Source organism: Myxocyprinus asiaticus, chromosome 27 (assembly GCF_019703515.2).
Source record: "Myxocyprinus asiaticus isolate MX2 ecotype Aquarium Trade chromosome 27, UBuf_Myxa_2, whole genome shotgun sequence".
Classification (NCBI taxonomy): Eukaryota; Metazoa; Chordata; class Actinopteri; order Cypriniformes; family Catostomidae; genus Myxocyprinus; species Myxocyprinus asiaticus.
In genome coordinates this window covers 28682737-28696325 of record NC_059370.1, presented here as the reverse complement: position 1 = coordinate 28696325, position 13589 = coordinate 28682737, and the positions used below count along the sequence as shown (strand labels likewise).

At 39.4% G+C, this 13589-nt stretch overlaps 2 protein-coding genes, 2 non-coding genes and 1 pseudogene across 12 annotated transcripts in view; 1 reads left to right on the top strand and 4 right to left on the bottom strand.

Annotated features, from left to right (window-relative positions):
• Nucleotides 1–2591, bottom strand: part of LOC127418264 (rho guanine nucleotide exchange factor 6-like) — a 59287-nt gene extending 56696 nt beyond the window's left edge. For 5 of the 6 annotated variants that reach the window (XR_007893399.1, XR_007893400.1, XM_051658770.1 and 2 more), the window contains exons 1-3: nt 1669–2591; nt 1476–1582; nt 922–1245 (exon numbers count right to left, since the gene is read on the bottom strand). Coding sequence is in view for 3 of the 6 variants with exons in the window: in XM_051658770.1 (XP_051514730.1) it covers nt 922–1086 (165 nt within the window). In the remaining 3 variants the exon portion in view is untranslated. Of the gene's footprint in view, nt 1–921; nt 1246–1475; nt 1583–1668 lie in introns of those variants that run through there. The other variant, XM_051658772.1, reaches the window with a different exon arrangement.
• A 150-nt stretch (nt 2592–2741) lies between these two features.
• On the bottom strand, nt 2742–8165 carry LOC127418267 (RNA-binding motif protein, X chromosome-like). Of its 4 annotated transcripts, none has more exons than XM_051658776.1 (9): nt 8022–8100; nt 7127–7252; nt 6783–6889; nt 4748–4892; nt 4464–4577; nt 4264–4378; nt 4050–4181; nt 3882–3973; nt 2742–3370 (listed from the first exon to the last, which is right to left on the bottom strand). In XM_051658776.1, exons 2-9 carry the CDS (start codon nt 7233–7235, stop codon nt 3054–3056), a joined length of 1131 nt encoding a protein of 376 aa, XP_051514736.1. In that variant the 5' UTR covers nt 7236–7252; nt 8022–8100; the 3' UTR covers nt 2742–3053. The 4 variants fall into 4 exon arrangements, with proteins under 4 accessions (XP_051514736.1, XP_051514737.1, XP_051514738.1 ...); XM_051658777.1 differs by lacking the exon at nt 8022–8100 and adding an exon at nt 8001–8015; XM_051658778.1 differs by lacking the exon at nt 7127–7252 and having other exon boundaries at nt 8022–8165.
• Nucleotides 4636–4698, bottom strand: LOC127418487 (small nucleolar RNA SNORD61). Its single transcript, XR_007893497.1, has one exon. It is a non-coding gene; the product is annotated as a small nucleolar RNA SNORD61 (small nucleolar RNA).
• LOC127418486 (small nucleolar RNA SNORD61) lies at nt 4990–5066 on the bottom strand. The gene has a single exon (XR_007893496.1). It is a non-coding gene; the product is annotated as a small nucleolar RNA SNORD61 (small nucleolar RNA).
• Nucleotides 8166–13194: 5029 nt separating the features above from the next.
• Nucleotides 13195–13589, top strand: part of LOC127417820 (transmembrane 9 superfamily member 2-like) — a 29671-nt pseudogene continuing 29276 nt past the window's right edge.

The following is a 13589-nucleotide window of genomic DNA, read 5'->3' as shown; positions in this document are numbered from 1 at the left end:
TCTGACACGGCAACTGAAAACGCGACGCTCCTGCGCGAGAGGCTGAAAAACGGCCGAAGACGTCAGACTAGCGCTAGTTAAAATAGAAAAACAACGGAAAAGAGCGCATACAGACACAAAAACATTTTGGTGTGAACAGCCATTAGCTCAGACCGCTTCTACAGAGATACCTTCAACCAGAGAATGTCCTTTTGATAAAATGTCTCGATAATATTATCAAAGCAATGCAAATTTGCAATAGCTTTAAAAGAAATAAAGGGTAGATCAAAAACGTAACGGGCCCTTTGCAGAACAAATAAACGTTTACAAGTTGTCGTGATCAAAGCATTCGTTGTCATACGGAGATTTTTTTTTTTTTTCCTTAAATCCCACCACGGATTTAAAACAAGTTTAATGGAAACGTATTCATTCAAGCAAGATAAATGTCGTACGGCGCCTGCCAAGAGTAAAAAAACAAAAAGGAGGGCATTGGCAGAAAAGACATGCAGATGTGTAATCACCCAAGATCTTGCTTAGTTAAACAACACCGTTTTGTATTTTGTAGTTAGCAGCCTATTTTGCACCAAAATGCAGTCTATGGAGTAAAGACAAACATTTCGTTGTCTGAGAATGCGGAACACATTTTTCTCATGTAACAGGAAGTTAGATTCTAGATTTCGCTTTAATTGTGCATCTTGAGCAAGTCAACAATAAATGAAATTCATGCTCCTCGCGCCAAAAAAAGACGTTTCCCCAAGTGCTGCGTTTTTGCAAAAGAAAGTTTTCGCAAAATGTCACGTATCGGCAAACATCCCGACAATAACCATCGTAGCGTCAATGTCGCATGGCTGAAATTAATGCACGTAACATAACGGAAAACACAACACCGAAATCATTTAATTATTTTTAAATCAATGAAACGTGCACGTTCACAGTGGTTACCTTTATGCTGGTTCCAGGTAGTAAGCGCTCCATAAGCTTACACAAAACGACCCCATCTCTTAAAGATGTTTTCAGAAATTCCTCTGGAGCCGAGATGTGCTTTTTTGGAGAATTAAGAACGCCTAATGTTATAAGCCAAGTAACAGTCTGCTCCTCTAGGTTCATAGTTTAGGCTCAATGGGCCTTTTTAAATTTTGCTGCACCCTTGGTGCGCCAACTCTCGCTGTGTTGAGATGCTGCCCACATCCGTCGCGCTTCTGCTTTTTCAGACTGATGTTCCAACGACCATTCAGCCCCGTGAAGAAGTTCTCCAGCGGACGTATGCTATAACCAATAAAAGGCCTCTTTTTAAATTTCAATAACAGTAAGGGATTTGTATTGCTTCAGATGTCTATGCCAGGAGGTTTAATCCTATGACTCAAACATTTTCTCATGAAATTAGTATGCAGATGTTGTCACAATGAACATTGGTATACAGCACTATTATGGTTTCCCAATTAAACTGGTGAGAAATATATTTTGATAAAATCCAAACACATTTCAATTAAACTGACCATTTATTAGAAACAATATAAAATAAATAAAAAATAAAAAAAGTTGTATTTGTAGAACCACCACAACTCCATTTCAATGACCTCAGGACAGCAAGACTGTCGGAAACCTGGATAAAACAGGACAAAGTTAATAGTTGTATGGAAATGCACCACAATACAAATACATGGGTTTTTGGAGAAAGACTTGGCATACCTGCTTAAATTAACCATCTTCATGTAGCTTATTATCCAACATGACCTAAAGGTGCTGATCAGCAATATAGGATTACCATCAGGATTCCCATTTCCTTCCATTCATCCTGCAACAAGAGAATGAATCAGCAAACCATCATAGCTTAAAATGGGAGGGGGATATTTTAAACAAAAATAAATTCAATGATCCAATTTGAATGGTTGTCCAGGTTCGCTGGTAGGGTGCTGTATCTCTCCATGTGGTCTCCTTTGCTACAATTGGCATGCTTGAGAGTGGGCTCTGGTTTTTGTTAACACTAAATTCATTTACTACCATTTCAAAAGGTTTCCATTATGAGGTTCTGAAGGAGTTTTGCAGCTATGTGGTTTAATTGTGCTGTAGGTATAGATCCTTTGTGAAGATTCATTTTAATATCCTTAAAGAAAGGGCATTTTCTCATTTGAAAGTGAAACGTGATGGGGCAAAAAAAAATCCAGACATTTTCTCCTTTAGTGCAACAGTAGAATCTGAAACAGATATTTCTTACTAAGTGATCTTAAACTCATTGATCCATTGGTTGGGGGCATAGACTCCTTTGTAGACGAGGTGAGGTTGTTAAATTGTACGAAATAAGGTTTCAGATAGCATTTATAATGCCATGGCAACCAAGACGACGTTTGACTAAGGGCAATTAGACTAACTTTAGGCTGAAAATCACTCGACCGGGACTTCACTTATACCAGAACAAAAGGGTTTGCTTTGCTTACCAGCTGTTGACAGGTTTTATCTGTGGTGCTGAATTGTTTCTTGAATTTTGGTTGTCTTTGGATTGGTCGATGCAAGCCGTCAATGCTTTGACTTTGAGATGAAGAATCCATTTGCACTGAGGAAAACTACACCCAGAGAGTTTGGAAAAAAAGTGACATTTGTCCTGTCCCCAACAATTTGAACAATCATGGCTAAATGAATATTTTGCATTTTAATTTGATCATGAAAGTGCCAGTTGGGGGTGCTTATGAAAACAAACAGGTGAATTAATAGAATGTATGCTTCATAGTTTCTAAGATTCTCTTGAATAGTAGTGTTGCTCAAGATCTTTGTTTAAAAACTTTATTGGTAAATGAAAGCCATTCTTCTGGGCATTGCAGGTTTAACATCACTGGTGTACAAAACAATAACACTCACTTAAATTTGTAATGGTACCATTAAAATGGAAGGGCAAGGGGAAAGAAATCAACTTAGCATTTAAAAGGGAGGAAAAATAATAAAAAAAAAAATAACCTTCACAAGTTTGGGTACAGCTTGAAACTGAAGCACAAAATCCAGAGTTTAAAAGGACACTTTTTTTTTTTTTCGACCGTCTCAACGAAAGATCATTTGTCCATGTCCACCCCCCAGAGTCCATTTCAGTATCGGCTCCGGGCCATTCCTCTATCTGCCCGACCGCCTCCACGGACACCACCCCGAGGCATCCCACGGCTTGAGCTTCTGTATTCACGAGGAGGATAGCCTCTATCAAGAGGGGGAGGTGGTCCCCGCTCTTGCCTACCCGGTCGGTCACCACGACTACTGCAGTATGGGTCACTCCGACTGCTGGGATAACGGTCGCGACTGCCATATCCATCCCGGGAACTGCTGCCATAGTCGTCATAACGACTGCTTCCACCACTCCCACTGTAGGATGGAGGGGGACCCCTTGAGGGTGGGGCGCTTCGAGAGTTACCTGCAGGGTCAACGGGTCATGTAATTGGCAAAATTTTATTAAACATCGTTTGCATTGTCAAGTGCCCATTTCCCTAAATTTGTGTCACATGTACATGTCTAGTATGAGGTTAAAAACTTTCCAAATGGAGCAAGAGCGAATTTGGGTCTCTGGTTCTTGGTGGTACTTAACCAAAATAACTGAACTACACTAACTGCAGGGACGAATATATTGCGCAATCAGAGCCCTTTAGCACGCCATTGTTGAGTAAATGCCTTTTCCTTAGATAATGAATTCCAGAGGTTAGATTGTAGACTGGGCACTGGGTCTTTCGGCTGTTCAGACAGAGCAAAAAGCTTGCAAGAAATTCCTTGGTGCAATTTTGAGACTTTGGAACGCCCAAGATGAAAAGATGCCGCATTTGTTTCCACTGTTTTGGCAATCACACGAGGCAGCCCTTTCCAGGCACATAACAGGTAGTTTGAGTGGAGCCCCTAACCCATTCTCAACACACTAAAAGCTTTAATCTTACCGTAACCATCATAAGGGTCTCTGTAGGAGCCTGAACTCAGCCGCTCCATATAACCCCTGGGCTCTCGTCCACCACCGAATCCATCACGATCACTAAGATAGATATGTTAGGTTGAATTCTCAACAAAAAAAAAAAAAGCCATTATAGACATTTGTTGTAGGGAGTTACCTGTAACCTCTGGACCCTGACCCATATTCATCTCTGGAACTGGAATGGCTCGGATACTCCCGGTATGGGTAATCTCGTGGTGGAGCATAGTCCCGGGTGTCACGCGAGCTCATGAAGTCACGGCTGGAGTAACTGCAGAACATGAATAGCAGTTTAATTTTAATTGGAACACAACCCAACACTGTAACAATCCTGCTTCTACGTGTCATTCTACCCGTCTCTAGTACTATAGTGGTCATCACGCGGTGGAGGACCATCATCCCTCCTTGAAATCAGCAATTCTCTGCGTGGAGGGGGGCCATATGGATCCCTGTCCCTTGACAATGGTGCTGTTGGATACATTGAGAGAATGATTAAATTCATGGCTCAAAAGATAAGACTTTAGAGTGCAAATAATGTATTAGTCAAACTCACGTCTGCCCACTGGCCCCGATGGTGCAGATCTCTTGGGTGGAGGGCCTCCATTCCGCACTGGGGGGCCTCTCTTCATTGGTGGGCCTCTGGACGACATGCCTTTAAAATAGGGTTCTACAATTCCTATGTTATCTTGGTAATGTATTGCCAGAAACTATGCAATATCTATTATATGCTCAGAACTTCTTAGAGGACAATCAGTTCAAACAGATCATCAAAACGGTGTCATCACTGCGTAGGAAAAAAAAAAATACAGTTCGAGATGATAATGTTCTGAACGGTACCTCTGCTTGGTGCTCCTCTGGACCCTCGTGGTCCTCTGGCAGGGCCACGGCTCCGTGGATGAACTGTTGGTGGACCGCGATGCCCTGAAGACTCAAACTGGGGTTTTGTGGCCTGTTCTACTTTAATAGGCTTTCCATCAAGGGGCTTAAAAAAAAAAGAAACAAAATAAATGTATGAAACCTGTGCTGAATTGAAAGATATCTCAAGCAAGCAGTTAGTGGGCAAATGCCATTGTATGTGTAAGCTCAGAACTTCTTAGAGGACAATTGTGGACTACATCAGTTCCAGTAGATCACAGCCACAAACCATCATCACAGCTTACATGAGGTTCACACTAGGGATGCGCAAAACTATCAGTACCAGTTTTCATAATCTACTATTTGGTTGGTTGTTTGAATGACAAGTCGGTTTTAAGCATAATAATGTATAATTAGGCTCCGTTATGTTCAGGTGACCCCTATCAGATACGTTTCAGAGAGATATACAGACGCGAAGCTCAACACTTCAACATGGTAACTAACAGATATTAAACAAATATAGGCTAAATAACCAACATCTTACTGCACAAATCTATCAATTTAAGAGAAGAAAGGCTCCAATAGAGCTGCACAAAACCACTTATGTGCTTGCTGACTGCAGAATGCGCTTTAACATAACCAGAGTGTGTCAGGGCAATTCTCGCAGTGCATTCAAAAGCACAGAACTGCAAGATAACACTGAGGGTACGAAAACTTCTTGCAGAAAGTTTTACTGCGTTGACTATGATTCACTTTTGAAGCACAGCAAGCTATAATAACACAAAACGCTCCCTAAGTCGTGTCTCAAGTAATTATTAGAGAATTGCATCTCCCATTAGCCTAAACCACCACTAAAATGTTAGTCAACCCCCACTAATCGAACAGTCAGTTGGTCGACCACAATGGCACATGATCCCTAGTTCACACTAGGGATGGGCATTTTGGGCATTTTGTCCACTTGAAGTGATTACTAGATAAACATCTATTCATTAACAGACTGTTATAATGTAGTCTGTTACAATAAGTACAAAATACAATGCATAATATTTTGTCATTACGTGAAGACTCACTAGTCAGTTCAATGAAACAATGCTCCGAACCTGCATCTCTGTTTTTCCTGCAGGTTACCGTAATAAGCATAGTAAGTGCGCTCCAGTGTTTCTGAACCATGTATCTGCAACCTGTGGTTTCGGTGCCACTATAATCATCGTGTTTTTTTAAACACAGTGTTTGGAAATAGTTTTTTTGAAGACCCTGCGTTCTGTTACGTTCAGCTGTGCTCCATCTAGATGTTTGAAAGAAAAATTTTGCCTTGTGTGTGTGTGCACGCGCGCACGCGCACACTTCTCCATAGTGTAGAGCACCATCTCTGCCCTGGACAGAAAGTCACGCTGCTGCGCTCTGTTGAAGTTTGCTGCTGTGATGATTCATGCTTCCTCCCATTTAACTTGGAATTTTAAATTGCATACTGGGAAAATTGCAATGGAACGGCATTTTATGTTGGACTTACAAATCTTCAGCTCGGATTTCAACGAGATGCTGGTGTGTCACGCAAACATGTCAGCACCAAGGGAGATTTACAGTCAATGATAAACCTTCACTTTTATTAAATAATATACATTAGTCAACATTTCTACATTATATGACAATAAAACCGGTTTAGAAATCGTGTGCAGTGACATGTTCAAAACACGGTGGGTTAAACTTTCTTTTGACTATCGTAAACCTGTAGAACAAATGCTAGCATTGCAGCATCATTTATCAGTTTGGATGTTATGAGATGTCTCTGTTGACAATCAAGGTACTACTGAAAATGACAACGTAATCAATCCCAAAATTAAAAATAAGGCCCCTCTTTGGTACATAGTGTATAGTTGTCAGGAAGTTGCCACTGAAATTAAAATTAAGTGAAAAGACACGTCAAGAATTTTCAATCATCGTTTTCATGACCGATCATTGCTGTCACTTCCGAGTACTCGAGTACTTGTGCCCATCCCTAGTCCACACTAGTACTTACCTTTCCATTCATTTCCCTTGCTGCATCTTTTGCGTTGCCAGGATTCTCATAGGTTACAAAGGCGAAACCTCTAGATTTGTTTGTTTCACGATCCTTCATCAACAGAACTACAAAAGGCAGAGAGAAAACATTTGGTCACACTTAATATCCAATTATACCATAAAAATGGCCATTTTACCACATTTCAGCGCACCCGAGAAAATTACATTTTAATCACAGCTCGAAATTACAAGTTAATTAAAAACAGCACACGTGCTCACAGTAGTCTTACTATTCTTTCTACATAGAATTTCGATAACGCTACTCTCCATTTCCTGCAGCAGTCCTTAATAAACCATCGTTACCTTCTGCTATTCTGCCGAATTTGCTGAAATATGCTTCAAGGACTTTCTCGCTAGTTTCAGTGTTGAGGCCACCGATGAAGAGCTTCCCCGGTCGGTCTGCCTCCGCCATGTTTACCACTATTTCAACTACGGGGAGAGACACATTTCTGTATTACGAAAGAACAGTACAGTCCGTTTTGCATGCGTAGATGCAAAAACACAACAAAAAAATACCACTACACGTTGTTGCACAGTTGGAGTAGGAAACATTGGTGGCAGATAAACAAATTTAATGCCTTCATGAACTACATAGTCAGCCCTGCAAACATTAGCTGATCGGCCCTGCTTGGCTAACAGTGGTGTTGGTCACACGCGAGCACCACGAATTACAATCAATAAGATTACGCGTTTCAGAAGAGACGCACACAGAAATTATGCTCAGCCAGTTTGTCTGGCATTTGATTTGAAAGTCCTTTTTAAAGCATGCTCCACAAAATGGCGGACGCTTAAAATCAGAAGGATACTGTACTGGGAGATCCAACAGCATGAGACCTCTTCAGGTCATTTGCCTAACCTATGTTTGATCAAGATACTCAACAGCCACATAAGCACACTCGTCGACATACCCATGTTTGTTTAAAATGCATAAGCGAAAAAGCTTGCACTTAGCAAGTTCAAAATGGCGCCAGTTTGTTTGAAATGTGCATTCAGAAAACATCATGCCTCCTCACACCTACACGAGGCCATTTTCAGTTACCACCACAGCTGCTAAAATTTATTTGATATGTGGCTAAGGAGGGAAATTGGGGGTATTTAAAATGTACGTGCATAACAAGACTCGTCGGTTAACCAAAAATGCATGCACGGGGAGATTGTAATTAACAAGTGAACTTACAGCTAACAACATAGCACTCACCTCAGGCTCGAATCGACAGACAGAAACAAAAGGGTCTGCTGGTTTATATGTGTCTCGTGTGTTTCGTCCCGCCTAGTAGAGTCACTTAGTCTGTCGTAGGAAGGAGGAATTTAACACTTTAAAAAGCCTCTCACGCCTTCTATCGGTTTTTCTTTTCTTTTGGAAATTGCGCTTTATTTACTCAATTACTGTATATAATTAAAAGCAGTCTATGAACAGATTGTCAAAGAAAGGACTTTAAAAAAAATTTTTGTGTACATTTTAAAATGTGAATTTGTATATATATATATAATACATATACATACACAGGGTTGTGAGGGTTACTTTTGAAATGTATTCCACTACAGATTACAGAATACATGCTGTAAAATGTAATTTGTAACGTATTCCGTTAGATTACTCAAGGTCAGTAACGTATTCTAAATACTTTGGATTACTTCTTCAGCACTGGTAGATTTTTTCACTTGTTTTGACTATAAAAACTCTGTACAGTACAGTAAGACAAAATACATATGTTAAAAATACATTCTCTGAAAAACCTAAATATCTTATGCAGTGTTGTTTCTAAAACAAGATAAATCAAATTGATCATGTTTTAAGGATTTTTAGATATTTGTACAGGAAAACAATAAAAAAAATATATATTATCAAGAATATGATTTTTGCCCTAATATCAAAGGTCTTACTAGGAAAAAGAAATGATGATTCAATGTGAATTTTCATGATAAAAAATATGATCGTGCCTGATAACATATGCATGTAAAATGGCTAGAAATAGCATTTTAGCTTAGCGAAAAGCTGACAATTTACACAAGGTTTATTTCTATTTCTTCTGCTCCAAACTTACTTCAGACTTACTTGTCTGTCTGCTCCTATGAATGTAAAATATCATAAGAAAGTGTTTCACCGCTGTTCAAATGCACTTTGGATCGCATCATATATCAGAATCAGAATGAGCTTTATTGCCAAGTATGCTTACACATACAAGGAATTTGTCTTGGTGACAGGAGCTTCCAGTGTACAACAATACAAAAACAGCAGCAAGACATAGATAATAATAAAAAAAATATTATACACATAGGTACATACACACACAGACACACACATACATACATACATACACCCACATAGTGCAAATCTAATACAAATCTGTTATCTGTTATGTACAGTGCAAATACAAATCTGTTATGCACATTGCAAATGTTTTTTTTGTTTGTTTTTTTTTCTTCTTCAGAGGAATGAAATGGCAGAAGAGGCTGGATGTGTTGGATAAATATAAAAAAGACTACACTGTGTATTGCATATAGTTATTGCACAATGGGGCAATTTAACTGTTCATGAGATGGATAGCCGGAGGGAAAAAACTGCTCTTGTGCCTGACGGTTCTGGTGTTCAGAGCTCTGAAGCGGCGGCCAGAAGGCAACAGTTCAAAAAAGTAATGGGCAGGGTGAGTGGGGTCCAGAGTGATTTTTCCAGCCTTTTTCCTCACTCTGGAAGTGTATAGTTCTTGTTGAGGGCAACCAATAATCCTCTCAGCAGTCCGAACTGTCCTTTGTTTTGAGCGTGTTCAGCTCAAGGTTGTTTTGACTGCACCAGACAGCCAGCTGTTCATCCTCCCTTCTGCATGCAGACTCATCGTCATCTCGGATGAGGCCAATGACAGTGGTGTCGTCTGCAAACTTCAGGAGCTTGACAGAGGGGTCATTGGTGTAGAGGGAGAAGAGTAGTGGGGAGAGCACACATCCCTGGGGGGGCACCAGTGCTGATTGTACAGGTGCTGGAAGTGAGTTTCCCCTGTCTCACAAGCTGCTGCATATATATATATATATATATATATATATATATATATATATATACTACCGTTCAAAAGTTTAGGGTCACTTACTCATTCTTTCTTTCTTTCTTTTTTTTTTTTTAATTCACATTTTAGAATAATAGTAAAGTCATCACAACTATGGAATAGTAATAATGGAAATATGGGAATTATGTTGTGACTAAAAAAATCCAAAATAAATCAAAACTGTGTTATATTTTAGCATCTTCAAAGTAGTCACCCTTTGCCTAGAATTTGCAGACATTTTCTCAACCAACTTCTTGAGGTATCACCCTGGGATGCTTTTTAAACAGTATTGAAGGAGTTCCCATCTATATGCTGGGCACTTAGTGGCTGCTTTTCTTAATTATTTGGTCCAAGTCATCCATTTCAAAAACATTATTTTTTTAAATAAAATTTTAGTTTTGTAATTAAATAAATTAATATGTTGGCACAATTATATTTTTGTCTACAAAACTTATTTCAAACTTTTAAGCATACGCCTTCAGATCAAAATGTTTTTAAGATCATGAGAAACATTTCAGGCAAGTGACCCCAAACTTTTGAACGGTAGTGTGTGTGTGTATATATATATATATATATATATATATATATATATATATATATATATATATATATATATATATACACACACACACACACACACAGTTGAAGTCAGAAGTTACATACACTTAGGTTGAAGTCATTAAAACTAATTTTTTAACCACTACACAGATTTAAAATTAGCAAACTATAGTTTTGACAAGTCATTTAGGACATCTACTCTGTGCATGACACAAGTCATTTTTCCAACAATTGTTTACAGACAGATTGTTTCACTTTTAATTTACTGTATCACAATTTCAGTGGGTCAGAAGTTTACATACATTAAGTTAACTGTGCCTTTAAGCATCTTGGAAAATTCCAGAAAATGATGTCAATCCTTTAGACAATTAGCCAATTAGCTTCTGATAGGAGCTGTACCTGTGGATGTATTTTAAGGCCTACTTTCAAACTCAGTGCCTCTTTAAAGTTATGACATCTCTTATAGAGTTGGGCTCAAAAGTTTGCTTACCCTTGCAGAAATTGGGACATTTTGGCACTGATTTTGAAAATATGACTGATCATGCAAAAAAACTGTCTTTTATTTAAGGATAGTGATCATATGAAGCCATTTATCATCACATAGTTGTTTGGCTCCTTTTTAAATCATAATGATAACAGAAATCACCCAAATGGCCCTGATCAAAAGTTTACATACCCTTGAATGTTTGGCCTTGTTACAGACACACAAGGTGACACACGCAGGTTTAAATGGCAATTAAAGGTTAATTTCCCACACCTGTGGCTTTTTAAATTGCAATTAGTGTCTGTGTATAAATAGTCAATGTGTTTGTTAGCTTTCACGTGGATGCACTGAGCAGGCTAGATACTGAGCCATGGGAAGCAGAAAAGAAATGTCAAAAGACATGTGTAACAAGGCAATGGAACTTTATAAAGATGAAAAAGGATATAAAAAGATATCCAAAGCCTTGAAAATGCCAGTCAGTACTGTTCAATCACTTATTAAGAAGTGGAAAATTAGGGGATCTCTTGATACCAAGCCAAGGTCAGGTAGACCAAGAAAGATTTCAGCCACAACTGCCAGAAGAATTGTTCGGGATACAAAGAAAAACCCACTGGTAACCTCAGGATAAATACAGGCTGCCCTGGAAAAAGATGGTGTGGTTGTTTCAAGGAGCACAATACGACGATACTTAAACAAAAATGAGCTGCATGGTCGAGTTGCCAGAAAGAAGACTTTACTGCGCCAATGCCACAAAAAAGCCCGGTTACAATATGCCCGACAACACCTTGAAATGAAGACAGCTTCTGGCACACTGTAATTTGGAGTGACGAGACCAAAATAGAGCTTTATGGTCACAATCATAAGAGCTATGTTTGGAGAGGGGTCAACAAAGCCTATAGTGAAAATAATACCATCCACACTGTGAAGCATGGTGGTGGCTCACTGATGTTTTGGGGGTGTGTGAGCGCTAAAGTCACGGGGAATCTTGTGAAAATTGATGGCAAGATGAACGCAGCATGTTATTAGAAAATACTGGCAGATAATTTGCATTCTTCTGCACGAAAGCTGCGCATAGGACGCTCTTGGACTTTCCAGCACGACAGTGACCCTAACCACAAGGCCAAGTTGACCCTCAAGTGGTTACAGCAGAAAAAGGTGAAGGTTCTGGAGTGGCCATCACAGTCTCCTGACCTTATTATCATTGAGCCACTCAAAACGTGCGGTTCATGCAAGACAACCAAAGACTTTGCATGACCTGGAGGCATTTTGCCAAGACAAATGGGCAGCTATACCACCTGCAAGAATTTGGGGCCTCATAGACAACTATTACAAAAGACTGCACGCTGTCATTGATGCTAAAGGGGGCAATACACAGTATTAAGAACTAAGGGTATGCAGACTTTTGAACAGGGGTCATTTCATTTTTTACTTTGTTGCCATGTTTTGTTTTATGATTGTGCCATTCTGTTATAACCTAAAGTTGAATATGAATCCCATAGGAAATAAAAGAAATGTGTTTTGCCTGCTCACTCATGTTTTCTTTAAAAATTATACATATATTACCAATTCTCCAAGGGTATGCAAACTTTTGAGCACAACTGTACATATAAATCAAGTGGGGTTTATTTGGGGCCATAGCTCTTCTGATAACATTAGGTGTTTCATCAATATCTTGTGGTCAGTGGCAAATGATCAGACTCCGGTCGCTGCCATCTCACTTGATGCCGAAAAGGCATTTGATATGGTAGAATGGGATTATCTTTTTAAGATTTTGGAAATGTATGGGTTCGGGAATACTTTTATTGGTTGGATTAAGTTACTTTATAGACACCCGGTAGCGGCAGTACAAACAAATGGATTAATTTCAGATTATTTTACTCTGGATAGGGGCACCCGGCAGGTTGCCCTCTTTCCCCATTATTGTTCTGTCTTGCCCTGGAACCATTAGCAGCCGCGAAAAGAAAGGACGATGATTTTCCAGGGGTGATGGCGGGAGGTGTGGTGCATAAGCTTTTGCTTTACACAGATGATATTTTTATTATTAATCTCCGACCCCACTAGATCTATGCCTTCCTCCACAGAATTATTAATTCCTTTTCTAAGTTCTCAGGATACAGAGTTAATTGGTCTAAATCCAAAGTTTTGGCTCTGACAGCATACTGCCCAGTAACGGCTTTTCAGCCGGGCACCTTCCAATGGCCCAAACAGGGCATTAAGTATTTGGGTATTTTATTCCCAGCAAATTTGTGTGATATAGTTAGAGTTAATTTTGATAAAAAGTTTTTCGAGCGATGTGGACAGGTGGGCTTCATAACAATTATCTACGACTGGGAAGGTTAATGTTATTAAAATGAACTGTATTCCAAATTTCAACTACCTGCTACAATCTCTCCCCTCTCATATTTCAAGCAATTTGATAGCATAGTGAAGTCCTTCATTTGGAATATTAAACGTCCCAGATTACATTTCAGTAAGTTGCATAGGCCAATTGTCAAAGGTGGGCTAGGCCTACCCAAGATTTTGTTTTATTATTATGCATTCAGTCTCAGACATTTGGCTCATTGGTCGCTTCCACCTGAGAGAGCCCCTCCCTGGTTTTGTATTGAACAGGAAGCTCTTGCCCCTATTTCGTCACTGCAAAGCCTTTCTATCAAACTAACCGGAGAAGTTAAATTACACCCCGTTA